At 32.1% G+C, this 24,263-nt stretch overlaps 1 protein-coding gene across 2 annotated transcripts; it reads left to right on the top strand.

Annotated features, from left to right (window-relative positions):
* Positions 1-1,911: 1,911 nt before the first annotated feature.
* On the top strand, positions 1,912-23,737 carry LOC111694709 (cyclic nucleotide-gated cation channel subunit A). 2 transcript variants are annotated; one of them, XM_023463697.1, is made up of 22 exons: positions 1,912-2,171; positions 2,709-2,774; positions 3,651-3,779; positions 7,236-7,291; positions 8,048-8,097; positions 8,736-8,831; positions 9,368-9,433; positions 9,653-9,746; positions 11,351-11,419; positions 13,020-13,110; positions 14,383-14,478; positions 15,212-15,287; positions 15,578-15,676; positions 17,722-17,791; positions 18,876-19,060; positions 19,360-19,471; positions 20,819-20,874; positions 21,590-21,640; positions 22,112-22,255; positions 22,870-22,961; positions 23,295-23,345; positions 23,553-23,737. In XM_023463697.1, the coding sequence occupies exons 2-22, from the start codon at positions 2,740-2,742 to the stop codon at positions 23,593-23,595; spliced, it is 1,761 nt and encodes a 586-aa protein (XP_023319465.1). In that variant the 5' UTR covers positions 1,912-2,171; positions 2,709-2,739; the 3' UTR covers positions 23,596-23,737. The 2 variants fall into 2 exon arrangements, with proteins under 2 accessions (XP_023319465.1, XP_023319466.1); XM_023463698.1 differs by having other exon boundaries at positions 23,661-23,733.
* The last annotated feature ends 526 nt before the right edge of the window (positions 23,738-24,263 follow it).

The following is a 24,263-nucleotide window of genomic DNA, read 5'->3' as shown; positions in this document are numbered from 1 at the left end:
GAATACAGGGTTCCCAACAAAGGACAAATTACTTGAAAATTCAAGTTTTACACTGCAGGGAATAAGGAATGTAAAAAAAAGAGGGTCCATAAAAAAGGATAAAATCTCAGGGTAAGAGGGGATTAGAGCAAACTGCCAAAGCTTTCCTGCCTGGATTTTGTGAACTGCGTGCAGGCTTAAATGGAAATATATATTTTAAATATTTGTGAAGATATAAAAAATCCCAACTTTTCATTTCCTCAACTCTGAAATCATCAAACATATATAGAGGGTGAATACAAAAATGTGATTAGAGGCGTCTGGTGCAAAATTGTACTTTTATTTGTGAAACTCTCCTGTATATTATTTTTTCAGTATTTTATGGAACCTTTTTTTTTGGTACTCCAATAGCCCCAAAAAAATCCGAAAAAAAACCTTTTTTCTTTCTCAACATCTAAAGTTCAGAAAAGCAAAAATTTCTATATATTTTATTTCTATCAAATTTTTTAAATTTTTAAATATTGAATCACAGAATCACAGAAATTTCCCAAAATTTTGTATAAAAATTTACAATTTTCAGTTCTGGTCAAATTTTTAAGGAAAAGTTGTTTTTCAATGGCTCCTCCGTTTTTAACTGAACAGCGTATGTTTATAACTTTAAAACACGAAGAAGAAAATAAACTAGTGGCCGGGTAAACAGAACTTTTCCTTAAAAATTAGAACAGAACTTAAAATTGTGAATTTTTTTATTACAATTTTGCAAATTTGCTGTGATTCTGTGATTTAATCTTGATCAAATTCTAGAATTTGATAGAAATAATATTTTTACACAAAAAACATTCATGCTTTTCTGAAATTTTGATCTTAAGAGAAAAAAGGTTTCGCGGATTTGAGTATATTGAAAATATTGAAAAAATCAATACAGGAGAGTTATTCAAAAAAAGGTACAATTTTGCATCAGACGCATCTAATTTTTTTTTGACTCACCCTGTATATGTTCTCTTTCAACCTTTCTTTTCTACTTATTTGGTTTGTTCTCCATTATTTCCATTTCCCAGTTTGTTTCCCTTCTCTCTAAGTCTAATCCGATTAATTTATCCAATTTTTCAAACTTGTTTATTAAATGTTTATCATGAAATCATCTCCTTCTTGTTGTCATAGTTGCACATATACATAAGCTGAGAGAAATAACAACATGGATCAGACTCTAACATTTAAATTTAAAAATTAAAACATAATTTCAAACAAAATTTGTTCTTTAATGATTAAAAAAATGAAACAATATTTTTTAAAATCTACAAATTGCCCCCCCCATTCCCCCCTGTGAGACTATTCTCCCGAGAGGCCGTGCATCCTCTGCTGTCCTCGACAAATCCTGGTATCTCTATACTGGATTTTCTCCTATCTTCTAATCTATCTATCTATCTATCTATCTATCTATCTATCTAGGGATGTACCGGATCGACCTGTTGGTAGTGTGTGAGGGGTGACACTCCTAACAACAAGCAGTGTGTCACATCAATACCTTAAGTAATTCGTCAATTACTTAGATAAAAAGGACGAAATATGGGAAAAGTGCTTCAACACCAGTTTGACAGTTTAAGATTGCAAATGAAAGACATGACTTGAGTGGAAATATCTAAATAAAGGGGAGGGGGAGGGGGGGGTTCTCGGCTTCATTTTTTTTTTGCTGTACTCTTGAAAATTCCACTTTTTTATGATTTCAAACAGTAACAATGTTTTTTTCTTTTTTTCTTTTATTGTCTACAATAAAATTACCAAATAATGTATTTGATTTTTGTTCTTTTGTTCGACAAGCGTGCATTCCGCTTTTAAAGTTTGTTTTCTAAAAATTGTGCTTTAAAAGGAATATACGTTAACTTGTCATTGTCAATAGAATCTTGGCTCTCATTCCAAATTTGATGAGAATTTCAAGCTTACTTGAAAGTTGAAATCACACGTTTGGAATTTTTAAGCAGTAATAAATTTGTGTTGCGTTTTGTAAAAAAAGTCGTCTAAAAGATTTCATGAAAAAATTTGAATTTAGATAAATCATTTGCCTTCGTCTCGCAAACGTTATATAATTTTAAAGGATATATTAAAAAAAAATGTGATTTGCCTTAAGGCAAGCAAAGTGGCCTGATCTCGGACCTCTGTGGAGGGGAAACTTTCGGAAAATTCATTTAAAAACGGTAAATTATGAAATGTTGCTTTATATGGATATATTTATATGGATATATGGATGTGCTGCCACAAAAAATCTAAATATTACGAATCTGCCAAGCACTTTTTAAACATAGAACAAATTCTTTCAAGCTTTAATAAATTCATAGTCAGGGGTTCAAAAAAATGTGTTGGTAAGTTCTAATCAATGACACTTTTAAGTTGGCCTAATCTGAAAAGTTCTTTTTTAGTTAAAATACAGAGTTACCCACAAAGGATGAGACTTCAGAGACGACTTTACAGAGTTTATACTGTCATTTCCTTGTTCACGATTCCCTGCATCTTTAAACTTGTTTTTGCTATGGAAAATCATTAATAAGCCATTAAAAGACTGCATTCAAGGCGGAAGACTTAATAAAACCTTGGAGTCGCCATATCTTAAGAATTTTAAGTCGTCTTTACAGTCTCATCCTTTGGGGTTAGCCCTGTAGCTATGTGGGTATATTTCCAACTCATAATTTGTTTATATTTTAACTATATCATGTATTACTTATAAATAAAAATAGGTGAGAAGAGTTATAGTAAAGGATTGTCGTAATGGAACAAAGCTCGGATGGCGTCGAAACAATTGAGTAAGTTATTACAATTTGCAATTAAAGGGACAGTGATAATCGTTTTTTATCTGCGCGAGAATATTTTTTTAATAATATTTGATTGAGTGATAACTATTTATTTCTCACAAAACAAATTGTTACAGATATTACAAATGATTTCCCAATTTCAAGATTCTTTCCAAATTCTCAAATTTTTAGAAGTTTAAAACAAGAAAGGAATTGAGTCTTTGCCACAACCTCTATTTTTAATCCTTATATATCTTCGCAATCTGATGGTGTAAACGTCTGATATTTCAAACTTTGATTATTTGATATAACATATTTCACAGCTTGAAACATCTATAAGATCCTATGACGTTGAGTGTGAAAGACATAGGGATTAGAAAATTAGAGTTTTTGGCAAAGACTTAATTCCTTTTCGTACATTAGAAATCCTTTTTTCTTTGGCAAAACATTTTTTTGTGGGAAAACCTTTTAATAGTAAACAGCAAACAATATTATGGTTCAAAACCAGCATGACGAATTTAGTTTATTGATGATAGACAGATGTAGTTGAATTAGGTACAACTTGTTATACTACCGTCCCAAATTGAGATTTCAGGTCAGAAAAAATTGAACTAGTCACACTAAGATCAACTACCGCTCTGTATACATGATTTNTTTTTAAATCGTCTTTAAAAAACGGTCTTTTTTAAAAAGGAAATAATCTTTTACAGAAAAAAAAAATAAAAACGAAACAAAAAACAATCGTTTTTTTGATCGTTTTAAAAACAATTAACAACCCTGCTTATGTGACCATGTGGTTCCAGATTTGTCACATGTGATAATTTCGGGACCATCATTTGATTCAATTTCCAGGATAAACTTAATCTTAAAATATTGTTATTTTATCAGGCAAGATACTGTAATAGTTGTTCCTAACGGGTTAACAGTTCAGGAGAATAAAAATGTTTCTTCCTTTGGCAGAATTCTCTCAATGTTAAAGAATACTAGGATTGGGCCAAACCTTGGTCCTAGTACTAGGTAATATTCGTAACAAAAATTTAGAAAAATAGTTTGAAGGGACTGTAATAGGTTTGACTGACTTTTTATTTCAAAGGGGTTTCCTTGATTCACAACGGCACCATTAAAACCATTTAATGATTAGGATGTCAAGCATAATCTACACAAACGCTTTTAATTGTTAAACACTTTGTTTGCAAGCTGTTATATATTTAAGATATATCAATAGTTAGTTTCCAGTAGCAACATATCATCGCACATCGAAGTTTGTAAGAATAAAACGGTTTTCTTTGGTTTACACACAAAGATCTCTGTACTCGATGACCGCACAAACGGTTTAAAGGGTACCGTTGCAAATTGTGCATTGCTCTCTTTGTATAAAAGGTCACTTGAAGTTATGCTTACAGTCCCTTTAAACAGTGCTTACAAATGTTTCCATATATCTTCAGAATATTCAATATGCAGAGTTGTAATGATAAAAATTTAACATTATATTATTTCAACTAATTTTCGTCGAACAAGTTTAGGCCTAATTTCAAAAAAACCGTTTGGAGTTGTAAAAAAATTATAAAATTGTTCATTCACAGTTTCCTACAGAAAAATAAATTCAAATAAAAGTTCAAATTTAAAATACATATGCGCAGAGAATGCTTGTAAAATAATGCTTCTTTAAACTGATACTGAATCTGGGGCTTCAATGAAAATGTTCGGTCTCTGATGAAAAGCTGATAAAGGTGTTCACTGTCCAGGGTCCACGGATGACCATTTTCAGAAAATAGATCAAAAAAATCAAAAAAGAATTTTTTTTAAAGTCTAAATCTTCTTTTTTAAATTTATTTCTTCAAAAACTCCTTTATGAAAACGAAGAAATTGATTTATAACATGATATTTTATGAAAAAAATATTTTAGCAGTTTTTGAAACTTTAGCGGCGCTTATATGAATACCTTGAATTTCAGAAAAAGCTCATTGCGCGCGCCTTTTTTTAGATTTAGTAAGCAATTGTGGAGTGTGCATGTGGACACACATTAACGTGCAATGTGCATATATTCATAAAAATATAGGTTTTATAAATATTTACATTTTTGCATACCCATTTTTGGCATATCCCATCAGTTTTCATGAAGAGATGGACATCATACAGGGTATCCTACGAAACATGAAGAGATGGACATCATACAGGGTATCCTACGAAACATGAAGAGATGGACATCATACAGGGTATCCTACGAAACATAAAGAGATGGACATCATACAGGGTATCCTACGAAACATGAAGAGATGGACATCATATAGGGTATCCTACGAAACATGACTTATTATCATTTATATTTGTCTAAAGCAAAATTACGTTAATCAATATAAAAGTTTACAAACTAACACTCTTTTCTCTGGATATCATATTTTATAATTGACAGGGTTTGCCAAAAAAAACGGGTGCAATACAAGACTTTTAGCATGAGTATAGTTTAGTTATTCAGAGGTGGTTTTCAGAAATGGAGTTTCTTGGTCCCAGTCTATAGTGTTTTTCGTTTTCTAAAAATGTGGTAAGATGACAACACTGCAATGCTTGATAGATTTTCGCACATTGCTTTGAAACTAACACTAAATTTGCAGAACTTATGCAGTTTCTTTAGAATTGCTTTATTTGATGGTAAGTATATCCTCTTGAGCCGATTTCAAAAAGGGTGAACAGACACGTTGTTATATCTGTGATAAAATGTTCTTACTTGTTCATTATTTGAGTGTTGGCATTTTTAATATTTGTTTCCAATGGGACAGTAAGCTCAAAAATATCCATCTTTTCCTCGATTCTATCTACCTACAAAAGCCACAAACTTCTCTTAGTTCTGGCATTTCTAAAATGTGGTCTGCCTTTTTTGAGCTGTCAATATTACCAGAGATATTACGAATTTTGTTCAGATTTCAATTTTATGAAATGAAGCCAAAATTGTCGAAATCTAAACGAAAATGTTTATATCTCCGGTGATTTTGAAAGCCCAAAAAATGCAGACCACAGTTGGGAAGTTCCAAGATTCAAGACTGTGAGTATTTCATGATTATTAACTTTAGAATTTTACTTCCAAACAATCAAAGACGACCTTCAATTCGTCTTGCTACTGTGATGTTTCGTGGGACACCCTGTACATTAGCAAGATGGTCTTCATAGTACATGAGGGACATAGATTCAGCCTGCTTATAAAAAGTATCATCAATTTTAAGACAGGGTCGACTTTGCAGTGCAACCTTGCAACCAGCGACGTCACGCAACCAGTCCCATTAGGTCGAGATAGGACATGTTGGGTTGGGATTACGTCGAATTACCAAAATGGTCTGAACATGACTTGTCCTCTTAGGTCGGGTTAGGTCAGGTTACGTCAGATTACCTGACTGTTCGTAACATGACCAGTCCCCCTCCTAAGTGACGTCATTTTGACATCGAAAGATAGGTCGTGAGGATGTAAAAAAGTGTGCGTTTAACGTCCCTGCAAGTTGGAACGTCCACAACACCTTAAAGATGATTTCCAATGGACCTCGGATTGGTATTTGATGACGTCCTCATGACGTCCTTTAGACGTCCCCTGGTTGATAGGGTGTCGCAACGCCTTAGGCTTTTATTTTACCGCACTAGCGCTTTTCTGTAGCCCTTTACATGAACATTTTAGCATTACAGAGCATTTGTTGTTAACTTTGGTTTGTAAGAAGTAATTGGCAAATTTCTGATCGATTTTTGCTTGAGAACTTGAGAGCTTGAGAGCTTAAGAGCTTGAGACCTGTAAAATGCCTGTAAATCATAGGGGAGAGCAGTAAACCGGTAATATCGTTGTTTAACTCATCACAAACTTTTGGCAATCCAAATGCAAACAAAATTGATTACATATTAAATAAATCAGCAAAACATTTTTTGTGGTGGAATTTAATCCATGTTAATCTAGAAAAACAACGACTACTTTTACAACATTGATTAAATAAAGGTTAAACGGTACCGTTGTAAATCTATTGTAAATGGAGTCTTTAACCATAGATAAAGATAGATTGCGCATAAGACGACATTTTTCATCTTGAAAGATATTCCTATTATATAGATTAACTAGGTCGGTTGTGAACATTAGCTGTTCTTATGTCATTGAGTACCTGTGGTGTTCATGAGTTCTGCAGAGAGAAATTTAAGCTAGTTTAGTCCTTCTCATGTCCTTCTTCAGTTCTCGTCAATATGATATATTGCTCAGTGAAATATTGTTGTTCAAATAGTTCCATAAAATTCACTCCTGAGTGGTTTAATAATTATGAAATCCATTAAAACACCAAACCACCCCGCTTATCATTGAAGTACACTTTGACCCCTAGAAGTATGGGTTCGCGGACTGTACAATTCTTGGTGATTTTGCGTACATAAGCTATCTATGTTTTTTTATTTATCTATGTCTTTAACTCGAAATTACAACGACGACCTCTCGTTAATATGATATTTTATCAGTGGTGAGGCAGGTGTGGAGGGATCAAGAGAGGGTCTTGTTCAAAATGGAAGCCAAGGTTTGTGCAGTAATATTTTAATTTAACAGAGACGGCTGAACCAATCCGAAAAATTAGAGTTAATAATAAATGTGTATCGTGTACGTCAGACGCGAAAGTTAAATGTATTTTTGGTATCAGGTACATCCAGAAATATAATTTTTATAAATTGTTCCTATAAGTCATTATAGAAAATGTCGAGCATTTGCAATAAGAACCATAAAACTCCAAATTAGAAAGACGACTTTTAGACTTAAGTTATGACTTTTAATAGTCCGATGAACATGAGACACAGCAATTGTGCTGATTTAAAATGCGTTCCTGACTCAGAACGCGTTCTTTATGATTCCTGATTTTAATGTTTTTTTGAAGCAATTTCCGTTCCGTTCTGCTCTTTTACTAATCGTTCTAATATTTTTAAGAACGCGTTCTATGCGTTCGTTTTTTTGATGGGATCTTCGTGATAGTTTCAATCGTTCTCGTGAAAGAACGATCATTCTCCTGGAACAATGCCCAGCCCTAATTGTACCTTCATAAGATTTTCTTCTTTTAAAAAAACAGGAGAAAATATTTTAAACTTAAAATTCAAATCAAAATAATTTAAAGTACTTAAAAAGGAATTTAAACAATGCCCGACGAAAAAAGGCGTGGTGAGAAGAAATAATGGTAAATTGTGAGTTGTGACGTCATATGTGGTCGGACGAAAAAAAATGTGTATTGCGCCTTCCCTCCCTCCCACAATGTAAAACAATTTTGTACTGTTACTGCTTTAATCAGGCGGAAGAGCATCTGGGTTTGCGAAGCTGATTAAAAAATACATCGACAAGGTAATTCTTTAATCAAAATTCATAACATTTAAACTAGATTTATGTTTTAGTCAAGAGACAATAATGTTTTTTATATTCACAATTCAGAGAGTAACCGGAAGTAATGTAAAATATATATGAAAACCGGAAGTAATGTAAAATTCAGAAGGTAACCGGGAGTAATGTAAAATTTAGATGGTATCCGGAAGTAATGTAAAATTTAGAAGGTAACCGGATGTAATGTATAATTCAGATGGTAACAGGAAGTAATGTAAATTTCAGATAAAAACCGGAATTAATGTAAAATTCAGAAGGTAACCGGAAGTAATGTAAAATGTTTATGAAAACCGGAAGTAATGTAAAATTTAGAAGGTAACCGGAAGCAATGTATAATTCAGAAGGTAACCGGAAGTAATGTAAAATTCAGAAGGTAACCGGGAGTAATGTAAAATTCAGAAGGTAACCCGGAGTAATGTAAAATTTAGAAGGTAACCGGAAGTAATGTAAAATGTATATGAAAATCGGAAGTAATGTAAACTTCAGAAGATAACCGGAAGTAATGTAATATTCAGATGAAAAACGGAATAATGTAAAATTTAGAAAGTAACCGGATGTTATGTAAAATTCATAAGGTAGCCGGAAGTAATGTATGTATTCAGGAAGTGACCGGAAGTGCTGGAGATGTGAGTCCTGATTATTTCCTTGAAAGAATCAACTTTGTCCAGGAGGAGGATCCCGTGTACGCAGATAGCAAGGTTAAATATTCTCCATTATTCTCCCCCCTTCCCTGCCCCCCATAGGTTTTCCCGTGGCAGTTTTCCCACTTCCTACTAGCATTTTTTCATTTCCCCTCTTATTTTTTTTTACTATTTCTACTTTTTCCCCCTTCATTCTGTTTTTTCTCTATTTTTTTTTTACTTTTTCCCATCTTTTCCTCCTCTTCTCTCTCTTTGGCCCTTTTCCTCTATTTTCACTTTTTTGTCAGTGATAAAGTTTATATTTGCTCGTATATTTAAAAAATAAAGAGACTTGTGCTTTTTAGCCAAAATTTTAGTCTTTTAATTTCGATCTTTAAATCGCCTTTTTTCATTGTACTATAATAAATAAAAATGTTCGCAGATTTTTCTGTTTTAATTCTTGGATTTTCTAAAATCGTAGAAGAGTTGTCACACCAAATTTTTTCCCGATCGGTAAAAGATAAAAAAGGGAGTAGCAGTGTTAATTGTGAAACTTTCAGATTTTTTCTGTAGAACAATATGAATATGAAAAAAAATAATGCTTTTATTTATAGATTAATTGCTGTGGAAGGGAATGGGTTGAACTAGTTGTAGATACAGGAAAACCGAGCCATTACAGGGTAACCGAACAGTTTTGTCAGAAATGTGTTAAACAATATTAAATATTGAAGACAATAATTTTTAAATCAAATTGGGACAAAAAAAGGTTTTGTGTTTTACATCAGACATTTATCAGCTATGATGTTATTGTTTTTATTAAGAAATTTAACATAAAATAAAAATTAAAAACATTATTTTAAATGATAACTTTTATTTATAAAATTAAACTTGTTTTGCAGTGGTTGTGGGTGATAACCCTAGCGGTGTTGTACAATGTACTGTTTGTGGTGGGCCGAGCCACATTTTGGGAATTGGAGGGAATTTTCCCCACAGGTGCAGACTTACTTTGTACTTTAAACATCGATTTGTTGTACTTCTATTTTATGACATATTGTGAAATCATAGTATACTAAAAGGAAGTCTATTTTGATCGACATTAAAGGTATGACATTGTGACCTCGTAGCTTCTCTAGTTTTACGCACAATTATGAGAAAATTAAATTATCTGGTAACCTACAGGGTGTCCCACGAAACATGACAGTTGGTGAATAGCTCAAAATGTCTTCTTGCATAGTTTGATACCAAGGAGAATAATAAAAAATATTTCATGCCATTCATATTATAGTAAAATGGATTTCAAAATAAAAATATATTTGAGTAAAAGGTTTTTTTAACTTTATAAACTGCAAAACATCTAATTTAGTATATAGAAGAAGACATTCAAAACTATTCACCTACTGTCATGTTTCGTGGGACCCTGTAGTAGAAATCTAAAACATGTTCGCTCTTCTCATTAACTCTTCTAAAAGAGAAGTTATGATTGGAAACATATAAGATTTTAGTCTCACATTAATCAAATGGATTATCAAGTACAATAGGTGGCAACAGAGATATGGCGCAATTAAATAAAGGGTTTCCATCGAAGGTTTCGTTCGATCATTTTCTTTCAAAATGTTCGCGAATTTCGATGTATTTTGACGAAATTTTCGACCTAATTTTTGCGAAAATTTTGTCCATTATCGCAAAATTTTCGTTCGATTTTTCCATTTTGCATCAAGAAGATTGGGTTTCCTCTAAATAACATGATTAGGTTGATAATTTTATTTAAATTCAATTACATCTATTCTATGACTGAATAATTTTTTTGCTGAAATTTAGGTCAAAAATTATTTTACAGTGATATATTTACTTGGATAAATTGGTTCCAAGCATCCGATATTGTTTTCCTATTTGATCAGGTTAATGAGTCTCACTGTCAATCTTTAACTATTTAACAAAGACGAAAACATTCTGAATTTTGTCTTAAGTCTCATCTTGAAAAGACGACCAAAAACTCCTAAATATGACGATTCAAAGGATAGATTAAGACTTCCTAATCTTCCGCCCTAGATATATTAATCTTAATGATTGGCGAAGAAATTAACAAGTTTACACTTGCAGGGAATCATGAATATTCGAAAACATATTAAATATTCCGAATAATCGTCCCTGAAGTCTCATCCTTTGAGGGTAACTCTGTATTATAGTTAGGCATGTTAAAATTAGCAAAGGAAATGAGTGTTTGCAAGAAATTCTGACTTTCTAACTCCTATAACTTAGCAACCCATTCTCCTAGACCTTTGATATTTCAAACTATTAATTCTGTTAGATCAAATAGTTTAAGTTTGAAATATCAAGGTTTTGCACCACAGGTTGCGATTGCGAAGCTATAGGGGTGAGTGAGTTTGTGAGTTTGCTGCAAAAACTCAATTCCTTTAGTTGTCAACTTGAGTAAAATAAGGTTAAAATTTTGTGAAAATGGGTTGTTGAAAATGTTTGCAAAATAAATAAGATTTTGAACGAAAGGTCGAAAGTTTTAACGAGTTTTGCGATCACTTACTGTACTTTTAAGACTAGAGGAAAGGACAAAAAAAACTAATTAAATTATTCTTGCCTAGGATGGCTGGTGCTTGACTATTTTTGTGATTTTTTATACATAGTTGATATCTTCATTAGAATGCACGAAGGTAATTTTTGTAATTTAAAATACGAATTTAAAATAAATTTATAGGATTAAATAGATTGGCGGTAAGAAACACCGAACAACGCATTAATTTCAATTCTTGGATTTTTTACGATTTTTATTTTGAATTTTGAATTTTCAAGTGTTTCAAAGGTTTGTGCTGTTCAAGCTAAATTTACGCACACGTTCTACAAGTTGTATTTTATTTCTTCTTTTATAACAAACTCCAATATTAAGTTTCAGGAAAGTATCCAAAATAAATAAAAGTAATTTTTCCTTGCAGTGTTCATTTATAAAGCCAACTGTAACGTTCTGAACTTTTTCAAGCCGTTAGTTAAAACACTTAAAAAATCTTTTTTTTCATACAGCCGTTCGTTTTTCAGCGAAATATAAAATGTTCGTATTGTTAACGGTATGTTTCGTTATTTTTAAACGATCTCCTTAATGATCTCAATATTTTAACTACGTTTACGGAAACTATTTTTGAAATTTTTAACCGTGCCAGCAATTAGCGATTCGTTAACGATTATTTTATGTAAAAATAGCTGGAAAAATATGTAAAGACAACATTCGAAAACATTAAAATACCAAAAATTCTATAATTTAGCAAATAAGACAACATTTTAAAAAACAAATAAAATACATAAAAAATATTGTTTTATTATCTGAAAGTTTCATGCAATTAATTTTAAGTAGAAAAAAAGAACGAAAGTCGCAGCTTAGTTTAAAAACATACTCGTTTTTTTCAACCGTTATTTTTTTCTTCGAAATCGGCTATTTCCGTTTGTTAACGTGTTCAAATTAAACGGTTTTTGCCGTTCGCGTTAACGGACTTGTCCGTTAATTTTCAAAAACCTCCGTTTCTTTATCGTAAATTTTCCCAGTTCATTTAGGCTGATGCTTATCAACCTATTGCCCATCAGTATAATCATAGCAAAAACTTAGTTTTAATTTCAATTATAAGGTTTAATTGTAATTGTAAATTTGTATAAGTTTTATATCCTGATTTAAACAAAAATTTACTGATTAAATGGATGATTTCGATATGGTCTATCAGGGGAAAATAATCGGCAAAAAAAATTTTGTATTTTTTAATCACACTTGGATTCCGTTATTTTGCCCTTTAATGGTTGATGGCAAATGTGCAACCAAACTGGCAAATCTAAAAGAAGTCTAAATCTTAATGATCTGTAGTTTTAATACATACTAGCTGAAGGGCCTGGCGTTTCCTGTGGAAAAAAAAATTTAAGCCTGAAACAACCCCGGCTACCACAAAAAATCAGTCCATTTAGTCCAGCTGTTTGGCCGGACTAAAAGAACGGAGATTTGGCACAAAGCTGTGGTCATGATTTTAGAAATAAGAGAAACTTTTTCTTTTGAGGATAAAATTGTTGAAGAAGAATGAAGAGAAATAATTTCCAAAAAATTGCTGAAAGGGATTGTAAGCGTAATTTTAAGTACTCCAGGAAAACATTTTAGGAGAACTTGCCAATTTTAACTCTTGACAATATCTTTCACAGTATATTCTTGGCATGGAAGGTCGATCACCTGAAATTACGCTTACAGTCCCTTTAATTGTTAAAATATATTCATTTTGCATCCAGGGTACCTGGACCAGGGATTGTTGGTTCGGAAACCGGATCTTTTAAGAAGAAATTACATTAGAAGTAGATATTTACCTCTAAACATTATCAGGTCAGAATCAGGGGAATGACTATTATTAGTTAATGAATATTATTCATATTTTTCATCCCACACATGTTAGCCTCAAACTCAAGTTTTCAAATCTCTATATCTTTATTACCAGAAGGTGTAAACCTTTGCTATTTCAAGCTCAGACTAGTAGATCTAACAGAATTCATAGTTAAAATATCTAAGGTCTAAGACATAGGATTAATAAAATATAGGAATAGAAAATTTAGAGTGTGTGGCAAAGACTCAACTCCTTTCCATTTTACTTTGAAAATTTTCTTCAATTAAGTCTGAAACGGTTTCGTAAGTTGTTTTTTAATTTAGTTCAGCTCAGTGACTGCGACATTGTGACTTACAAAAATGTCTATGTACATACTGCATGTTATAAATAAAACCGCATTATATTAGCCCAGTAATAATAATACCCAGTAATACCCATCTATGTAATTGTACACCATTAAACAATTGATACATATTACTATTTATATCTTTTGACAGAGTCTAGAATATTTTTTTAAATTATGAATAAAGGAATAGAGTTTTTGTTTCAAACAAAAATTTTCTAATCCTGAAATCTGTACCTGCACCTGATTGTGTAAACCTTTGATGTTTCAAACATACACTACTTCTTTTATCAGAATTAATAGTTTGAAATATAAAAAATCTACGGAATCGGGTTGTTAAGATATGGGGATTAGAAAATTAAAGTTTGTGGCAAAAACTCAAATCCTTTAAAACCAAAAGTTCTTGTTTAAAAGAATTGAATCTTTGCCACAAACTCTGATTTTCCATTCCTTGTATCTTTGCTACCCAATGTCGAATACCCTAGATATTTCAAACTATTCATTAAGTTAGATTGAATAATCTAAGTTTCAAATAACAAAAAAATATCCGGTTGCTAAATTGTAAGGATTATAAATTTGATTTTGTGCGGCTAGGATGGGCTATGGGGCCGAGCGCCACCGCTAGATCAGGCTGGGGGCCAAGCGCTGCGTCTAGAACAGACTTCGGAAGTTGCCGCTTGGGAAATTGCGCATATTGGAAGTTGTCACCTGGGAAAAATCCTTTGGGAAAGTACCTAATATCTTGTAAACTCCGGTTCATTTCAAGTACTGGGCCGACTTTTAATAAGCTGGAACAAGACTTAAAAGTACAAAACTGGACAAATGAGTGATTCCCTTCTTGTGAAATTTAAGTGTCTTTCATATTTCCTAATGAAATTGAACTTGAAAGAATTAAAAGCATACAATTTTAATAATTATAATTGGTTTTCAGTATTTTGCCAACAGATCTAGCGTACATCTGGTTCCCGGGGGAGTGCTCAGAGTTCATACCTTGTCCAGTCATTTTCAGAATAAACAGGATACTGAGGTTGTACATTTTATAATATTCAGAATAAACATGATACAGAGGTTGTATATTTTATAATATTCAGAATAAACAGGATACTGAGGTTGTATAATTAATAATATTCAGAATAAACAGGATACTGAGGTTGTACATTTTATAATTTTCAGCCCCCCCCCCCTGAACAGGCACAATGACATTTGGAACTTTGATTGAGAGGAACAAATGTGTCAATCACAAACAAAACAAGGGATTCAAAAGAAATGAGTTCCATTTCCGGGAAATTCCATTCCATCACCCAAATAAACAATTTTCTACGATTTTGATTTATTGGAATATCCAACAGACCCTTTTCAGTCAAATCTGCTTTACCACCCTTTTTCAGTTCTTCTGTTTTTTCCTGGGTTCATGAATTTATACTTTTTTATATTTAGAGCAGATCGATAATTTTTGCCATAGAATAAGAGAAATACAGATAGAACACTAGATGACGTCTTTTCAAGGTTTAGGGTTTTTTCGTTCACAATAACCCTGAGGCATAAGACCAAAGGAGTTCCGCGAATGCAGCGTGAAAAGCATGCGCGTAACTTTCTTGACCTTTGTCTTAGGGTTATTGTGAACGAAAACCCCTCTAAATCTTGAAAAATTAACCTCTCGTGTTCTATATGTATTGTTAATTTATTTATGATTCTTCCTCTATCTTTTTGATTCTCTTGATAATTATAATTTATCGTTTGATTTCGTTTATTTTCAACAGGGTGGATCGTATGCTGGAATTCTTCGATAAAACAGAAACAAGAACAAACTTCCCTAACGCTTTCAGAATACTGCAGGTTATCCTTATCCTCATCCTCTCATCCTCATCCTTTCATCCTCTTATCCTCATCCTCTCATCCTCATCCTCTCATCCTCATCCTCTCATCCTCATCCTCTCATCCTCATCCTCTCATTCTCATCCTCTCAACCTCAATCTCTCATCCTCATCCTCTCATCCTCATCCTCTCATCCTCATCCTCTCATCCTCATCCTCATCCTCTCATTCTCATCCTCTTATCCTTATCCTCTCATCCTTATCCTCTCATCCTCATCCTGATTATAAGTTTTGTATATATATAATATCCAGGTTGTTCTACTGATCCTAATCCTTATCCACTGGAATGCTTGTTTCTTCTTCGCAATGAGCTTCTATATTGGATTTAAGTCTGATGAATGGGTTTATCAGGTAAAACATAAATAACTAAAAAGCGACTGTCGACAAATGTTAGTTAGAGTGAGGAATATATTGTTGTTTCTTTTCAATGTCAATGCTTGTTATAAAACCCGCAATAGAAAAATGTCAATAATCAGTTTTAAAAAACAGAAAAAAATGCATAAAAATGTGGGCATGGAATATTTAAATTAAGTCACTGTTAACTGTATCGTTCCTGTGAGGAAAGTATTCGGATATTCAAATTACCATTAAAATCCAAGATACACTGCAGAATTTAGAGTTTTATAGTCTTGAAACTTTACAACTTTAAACCATGACCCTTCGGTAAAGTTAAAAACAGATATAAAAGTATACATATGCTTTGTAAAGGCGTCAATTGTGTTCAAACGGAGTGCAAAACGAAAAGTAAAAATCAGGCAATTTGAGCGTGTTTTGAACTTAGTTAACTCTTCAGGTGATTAGATATTATTCTGGTATCCTGCATCTTCTGTGCTTAGAAAATTAAATACCTAATGAAAAAGGCTATGTCCATGAATACTTTATGTTTTTATAATCAATATAGTGCAAAGACGTACGAGGGAAAAAAGATTGCCTGAATATTTAACCTAAAAGATTTGATATTTTTACCTTTTCTACTATAGACTTGAAAAGAACTCAGTAGTAAAAAGCCAAGATTGATTGAAACAACGAAGCATGGTTGCACACACAATATATTTACATTATAAAGATACAAACGATTAGTGTTGGACCAACTAAAGTTGATCTAAATACGTACGACATTTACCTGAGGCCGTTCCTTCTATAGATAGTGGACGTGTAGTTCACGTACTTTGGATGACGATAATTTGGCCACTAGATGTCTCCCGTGAGTTGTTCATGGACGGACAGAGTTTCTCACGCCATACGGTATCTGTATCATTAGCCGTACTGTGGCCATGAATTACTTTGAGAAAAGGTGGCAGCACTAATCAAAGTAGCTCTCTGATTTCATTTCATAAATTGATTGCAGTGTTTTGTTTTTGAGATCCATTATGAATTTGAAATTAAATCAAAGTGCAATTTCCTATGTTTAAGATAGTTTGCCGAGTTCAATTCAAATTCGTAATAAGCTTTCCCTTTTTTTCCGTCGATAGGGGTCGCATATGTATGTGTTTATGGTCGGACAATACTCGGACACTGATAACTCATGGAAGAACGCGTTTGAACAAAACACTATTTCTCCGTACATTTCACGACCAAAATAGGAGACGTGAAGTTGTCGACCAATGTAGTTTATGGAAGGAACGGCCTCAGAGGCAAATATGTTTCCGTTCGACTCTTCTGATCAAATACTTTGTGAGAATTGGCTTGGTCCTGGGGCATATGATGGCCGACAAAATTGCTTTCTACCTCAGCTCTAGAAATTCCCATTATACTTCTTTCTCTAGCAAGGATCCACCCCTAGCTCCGCCCTTTAAACGGAACCAACTTAATCTCTACCAGATAAGAAAGGGTTCAAGGGTTGCGGACCTAGTCCAAGGAGTATGAAATTTAATGAAATCTATTTCATACTCCTTGGCCTAGCCTGTTACATACACTCTGGCTGCACCCATACTAAGGGTTCATTATCCTCTTGGGCCTTGGTTTAGATTGTTTGGCTTTATTCTTGGACTGGATTGTTTGGCTTTATTTCTCTTTGGAGTAATGAACCATACGGTGCTATATACAAATGGAGAACCCTTGGTTGGGTTCACAGTACTATCCATGAATATATAAATATATCATATATATAAAGTATTAATCTCTGTTTGTCTGAGTGTTTATATGTTGGATCATAACTCAGGAAACCCTTTGACCTATTTAACTAACATTCTGATTGAGGTAACATAGGAGAGCCATGGGAACGTTATTAGCTTGGTTCTTAGCTTGAGATCGTAAGTTGAGTGGGTCCACTTTTAAAGGGAAAAATGTCTAAAACCGTAAATTACAACAAAGTGCAGGTAAACATGAGTATTGAGTACCCTGGGCAACGCTGGGTTCCCAAACTAGTGAATAATATAGTATGGATATTTATTAAGGGTAACCCTGACCTCATATCCCAGTATATTTACAGCTTCTACTGGTCAACGCTCACCTTAACCACCATTGGTAAATAAATTGATAACCAGAAAACTCTGATATATAAAGAGTCAAAGAAATTGTGCACTGTGCAGTGTGTAAGCAGTGCAAGGCCCATTTCAATTTTCTAATGATTTAATTAGTGTTTAATAAAACTTTTGGCTTTGAAACCGCATTAAATACACATACAGGGTTATCCAAAAAGGATGAGACTGCAAAGATGACCGGAAACTCTTAAAATCCCAAAGAAAGATTAAGTCTTTCGTCTGAGATATATTAATATTATGGCTTTTTGAATGATTTAGCAAAGAAACGAACAAGGGAATCGTGAATTTAAGAAAACACACAGTAAAAATTTCGTACAATCGTCTCGTCCTTTGAGGGTAACCCTGTAAGTATTGCTATAATGTCGTCTTTCTATTCCGTTGTTTTCAGGTTATCACTGTATCTATACTTTATATCTAAAAACAAAGAAGGAAAAGACAAGATTTAAATATGAACGATGTTTTACATCAAGAAATAGATAATATGATAATTAATAAAAACAAGACGAAATCTGTTATTAAAATATCTGTTTTGATTTGAAAATAACTCATATCGATCCGAACAGGAAAGTTATCTGGTGTACAGCCAATGGGAACCATTGGTGCAAGGCGGGCTTTTTGTGCTTTTAATTCTAAAGCTGATTCGTCACAAAAAGAACAAATTGATTTTTCATGGGGCCTTATCAAATATTCATATAACATTGCAGCCTTTTTGTTTACAGTTTTGTTAACAGTTTGACATACTGAAGATTGAGTTGGAGTATTTTTAAAGTTTTGATCAATTTATATATATAAAGTGGTAATCTCTGTTTGGGTGTCTGTCTGCTTGTTTGTTAATCCGATCATAACTCAGGAACCCCTGGACCGACTTGTCTAAAATTTTGATTGGGGAACTCGGGAGAGCAACTGGAATATTCTTAACTTTATTGAGATTCTAAGTTGAGTGAGTCCAATTTTATATGGTAAAATAGCTTTAATCGCAATGTACGACAAAGCGCGGGTAAACGGTGGGACTAACTATGTCTACCCTGGGCAACCAAGCTAGTTTTATATGATTTTGTTTTAAACAGGAGAGACTCCACAGCCAGTGCAGGATGCAGAGTATGTGTTCGTCACGATAGACTTCATGGTCGGGGTTCTCATATTTGCTACCATTGTTGGTAATATCGGGTCCATGATCACGAATATGAATGCCGGGAAGGCGGAAATACGGACCAAGATGGACGCCATTAAACAGTACATGAACTTCAGAAAGGTAGAGTACATTATGTACAATATGCAGTACACTTAAATAGTAGAAAAAACCTCTATGGAGCTAGAGACAGAGCTCCCCAAAATGTATGAGACTTCAAAGACGACTTTATATAATTTATTCAGCTTTCTGAAATATAAATATAATATAATATAATATAAATACCTGTAAATACATATTATATTCTAAGCAGACGAGAACATGAACCGTTTAATCGTGAAGTTCCATTGAAGCCTTGTTCATTTTGGATACCACTGTACCACTGTACATGGAAATCGATTAAACTGTTTGATCTTATTAAGGTTGGTAGTGAAATGGAAGGCCGAGTGATCAAATGGTTTGATTATTTGTGGTCAAACAAACAAGCATTTGATGAACAGTCTGTGCTGGAGATGTTGCCAGATAAACTGAAGGTATTACAAAATAATTATTTAAAAAAAATATATTATATATATGCTTTAAAAATTTCATACTCAAAATTTGTTTATGAAAAAAAGCTCACTTATTATTTAAATATAACTAAATAATTGATTGTTATATATATAACAATATATATATATATATATATATATATATTTGTTTGACTGTGTGAAAAAAAAACTAAACATATAAGGAGATCATGAACCTTGGCTTTCGGATATTTATTAAATTGTCAAAACTTTAAAGCAATGTCAGTGCAAAACTTTTTATAGTAATTTCAACATTTAGGGACACTTTTCACTTGATAATATTAAACTTTTTTTATAGCTAGACTGCAGACCCCTCTTTCCCCTTTGAAAAAACCTTGCAAGTAGGGTTGGATCCTTTCCACTTTTTTGAAAAACAGTCGTTTCGTTTTGAAAACGACAAAGAAAAAGGAAAAACGATTGTTTATTAAGAACAATTTAAACAAACGTTTATTTTAAAAACAGTCGTTTCAAAACGATCGTTTTTCGTTTAAAAAAAAAGATCGTTTTCAAGTACCATAGTATGGAGATGCAAATGAAATGCATGTAAAGGATCCATTTTTTAATGCCAGTTTGAATACTTTAAAAACTTGAAAATAACTCCAATTTCAATATTTTTCTTATTGTAAGTTGTTATATAGTGTTGTTTACATTTGAGAAATTATGTTTTTGCCACAAACTCAAATTTTCGTATCCCTTTATCTTTTGAACCTGGTGCTGTAAACCTTTCACTTTTTAATTTAAATCATTTAATCGGAAAGAATTTATAGATTTAAATATCAAAGGCTGCTTTTCGTGCCTTATTATAAGGTTGTTTTGTTATACAAAGTTTTCAATATGAAACAACAAAGAAAATCTATTTACAGTTTATTGATTTATTGATTATTTTACTCTTTAATAATTGATTTCCCAAATTCTTCCCACGCCGATAATCTCATTTATTCTTGATCAAAACAATTTTCAATTTTCGACAAAATTCTTCATCGATAAAGAATCTTAAATTAAGTTCTAATTTGAAATTAGACTATAATAGATTTGGTTTCATTCTACAGAAGACAGATCAGTTTCTTACACTACGTATCTTTAAAGGGAATGTACGCGTTAAATCAAGTGACTCCTGATGCAAAGATTCACAACTGTACCCTTGAAACCTTTATTTGAAAGTTAAAGATATTTTTTTTTCGAAGTCAAACCTTATAGAAATACAACTTATAGAAATCGCTAGGTATAGTAACAAGGAGTATTTTCCGGGAAAACATTTTTTATATTTTTGAGAAATTAAATATCAGTGTAAAGTAGATACAATATTCATAATCTGAAATAGCTATACACGTGCACTTAAACACATTGAAGAAGGTTCGAATCTTCCAGGTCAAATATTTTTATGGATTTACGTTATTAAAATTTTTGTGTTTAATATTAAGACTAAGCCTAAATTTATGTGTTGGCTGGGTTCATGCTTATGGTTTGACCTTACCCGCCCATTTTCTTGTATTCTTATTATGTTGTTCCTTAAACATCTATAGTGTGGATTTTTATTGCAAAAATAAGCATTTGTATTTTTTTAATGCGTAAAAGAATGATAAAATTAAAATTTTTCCTTAAATCAAAGGCAAGTATTCTTTAAAAAATGATTTAGGTACAGGATGTCTCAATAAACATGGGAATTCAGTGACGATTTTGATATGGTCTTTGAAAATGATTTTTCGATTTAGTTTGGTGATACCTACTGAGAAAGCTGTAATCCATAGATGTTTCGGGTGCTAGAGTTTATAATGTGTTTGTTAATGTTTTGGTTAGTAAAAAAAGAGATGTTGTTTTCAAACACATTACAGTTATTCCTCTGAACTGTTAATCTTGCAGAAATGTTATAGAACATTATACAACGTTTTGCAGATCAGCAAATCAGCCTTTTACCGTTAACATAAAATAAACTCTAGCAGGCGTATCTTTATTATGACCATTGAAATTAGGTAATAAAGCGATATTTCTCAACAAAGATGACTTCGAGCTCGTTTCTGAATTCCCATGTTTATTGAGACACCCCTATACTTGATAAATAAGTATTATTTGAAAAATTTATTAGGATTGTGAGAAAGGGCTTCTTGTTGATCTTGTTCTCAAGCTTCGGCTTCAGGTAATATAGAAATTTTTAAATCCTGATTCCTGAATGTTTTGTAATTTTGAAACTTGTTATAAAAAATGTCAGCCCATTCGGTCCAGCCGTTTCGCCAGCTATAGCTAATATATATACAAATATATATATATATATATATATATATATATACAAATATATTTATATATATGTGAGAGAAGATCTTTTTTATATAGACTATACACTTATTGACATAACACTTAAAGATTTAAAATAACTAATTGGTTAACTGAGTAAAAACTGATCGATGAATAATTTACTGGGTCAAATATTGATTTATTGAACTTAGTAATAAATTAACTGATTTTTTGATTGATTGATCGAGTGGTTTATCGATTTATTAAATTTGAGGTAAATTGATTGATCAATTGAAAAATTTTTAATTGATAAATCAATTGACCAAGTTGTAAATTGATTTATAAAAATACAGACTTTGATTGATTGATTGGATAGGTGTTCTCCCCTGGTGACTATGTGTGCCGGAAGGGTGATGTGGGGAAGGAGATGTACATCATCAAGCAGGGAAAGCTCGACGTGGTGGCAGACGACGGGAAACAGATCTTTGTTACACTAGGAGATGGTGCTGTCTTTGGAGAGGTAAACGTACTGCAGTATGGGGGGGGAGTAAAAACAAAATCAGTTTAAAAGGACTGTAAGCATAGTTTCAAATGACCCTTTATGCAAAGATGGAAATGTTACCCTTTAAACTTTTATCTGAAAATAATGTGGAAGATATTGCCGTTCTTATAGGTTTAAAAGGGTTTAGTTCCTAAATGTTTTCCTGCATTAGAAATGCGCAAGTCACTTTTCTGTAGAAAAATCACAATTAAAAATAATCTGTCTTCCAAATTGTTATATATAATATATATAATTCATGCCTGATTAGTGAAAAGCTCTATTGTGAATCGGGCAATGCCATCTTTTCATGTAAGGATCACTAGAAATTACGCTGACAGTTCCTTTGAGTTTAACTTTAAATTAATGTAAATTAATGTAAATTAATGTAAATTAATGTAAATTAATGTAAATTAATGTAAATTAACGTAAATTGATTTTAACTAATTTTAATTAATGTAAATTAATGTAAGTTAATGTAAATTAATGTAAGTTAATGTAAATTCATGCAAATACATGTAAATTCATGTAAATTAATGTAAACTAATGTAAATTAATGTAAATTAATGTAAATTAATTGATTAATCAATATTCAGGTTAGTATACTAAATATACCTGGGAACAAGACTGGGAACAGGAGAACAGCAAATGTTCGCAGTGTGGGTTATTCAGATCTTTTCTCGCTTAGGGATAATCAATCAATCAATCAATCAATCAATCAATCAATCAATCAATCGATCAATGAAGACATAATTTCATAAGTCAATCGTCAACCATTAAATAAATAAATTTATTAACCAATGAATAAATCAATTCATCAACCAATCAATAAATTATTAAGAAATGATTATATTTATTACATAAATGAATCAATTTTTCCTAAATACATAAAACCAATTTTCTTCCTCTTTAATTATACTTTTTATCAATTTTAAATTATTTATGCATTTCTTCCTAAAGATCATTACTTTTTATAATAAGAATAAAGGAAAACATCTAAATTTAAGTTTTGATTGTATAGCAAAGATGACCTTTGGGAAGCCTTGTCAGAATACCCAGAGGCAAAAAAAAGGTTTGTTAACAAATTTTAAAGAAATTAAATTCAACTTTTAAAAGCAAAATAACTATTTTCAACACTGCAATTTTGGTTCGCAGTGTTTTACCGAGAAGCTTCAAGCCTTTTAAAATTTAATTTTGTTGCGAGCTCTAGCGAGCTTTAAAGTACTTGAATATTTAAAGTGGTTGAATAATGAAGGATATATATATTCAATATATTTAGTTTACTGGATAAAGGGAGGCAGATACTAATGAAGGATATATAGCATATATTTAGTTTACTGGATAAAGGGAGGCAGATACTAATATAGGATATATAACATATATTTAGTTTACTGGATAAAGGGAGGCAGATATTAATGAAGGATATATAACATATATTTAGTTTACTGGATAAAGGGAGGCAGATATCAAGTTTCCTGTTCTCATGGATGTAAAAAGAAAACTAGAGAAGTTTTGTAATGCAACCAAACAAGTTTCCTGTTCTCATGGATGTAAAAAGAAAAAAGAGAAGTTTTCTATTATAACCAAACAAGTTTCCTGTTCTCATGGATGTAATAGAGAAGTTTTGTAATGCAACTAAACAAGTTTCCTGTTCTCATTAATGTAAAAAGAAAACTAGAGAAGTTTTGTAATGCAGCCAAGCAAGTTTTCTGTTCTCATGGATGTTAAAAGAAAACTAGAGAAGTTTTGTAATGCAACCAAACAAGTTTTCTGTTCTCATGGATGTTAAAAGAAAAGAAGAGAAGTTTTGTAGTGCAACCAAACAAGTTTCCTGTTCTCATGGATGTAATAAGAAAACTAGAGAAGTTTAGTAATGCAACCAAACAAGTTTCCTGTTTTCATGGATGTTAAAAGAAAACTAGAGAACTTTTGTAATGCAGCCAAACAAGTTTCCTGTTCTCATGGATGTAATAAGAAAATCTCATGGATT

Source organism: Eurytemora carolleeae, unplaced genomic scaffold (genome assembly GCF_000591075.1).
Source record: "Eurytemora carolleeae unplaced genomic scaffold, Eaff_2.0 scaffold68, whole genome shotgun sequence".
NCBI classification, from domain to species: Eukaryota; Metazoa; Arthropoda; class Copepoda; order Calanoida; family Temoridae; genus Eurytemora; species Eurytemora carolleeae.
The sequence above is the reverse complement of the archived record's forward strand: the minus strand, read 5'-3'. Positions and strand labels throughout refer to the sequence as shown.

What these genes read in the sequence shown, in the direction of transcription:
- LOC111694709 (XM_023463697.1), top strand. Translation starts at nt 2,740, where the DNA reads ATGGAACAAAGCTCGGATGGCGTCGAAACAATTGA. An exon ending in GGAGGGAATTTTCCCCACAG is followed by an intron (nt 9,747 to 11,350) that starts GTGCAGACTTAC and finishes ATTCTTGCCTAG; the next exon opens with GATGGCTGGTGCTTGACTAT. An exon ending in TTCTCAAGCTTCGGCTTCAG is followed by an intron (nt 21,641 to 22,111) that starts GTAATATAGAAA and finishes TTGATTGGATAG; the next exon opens with GTGTTCTCCCCTGGTGACTA.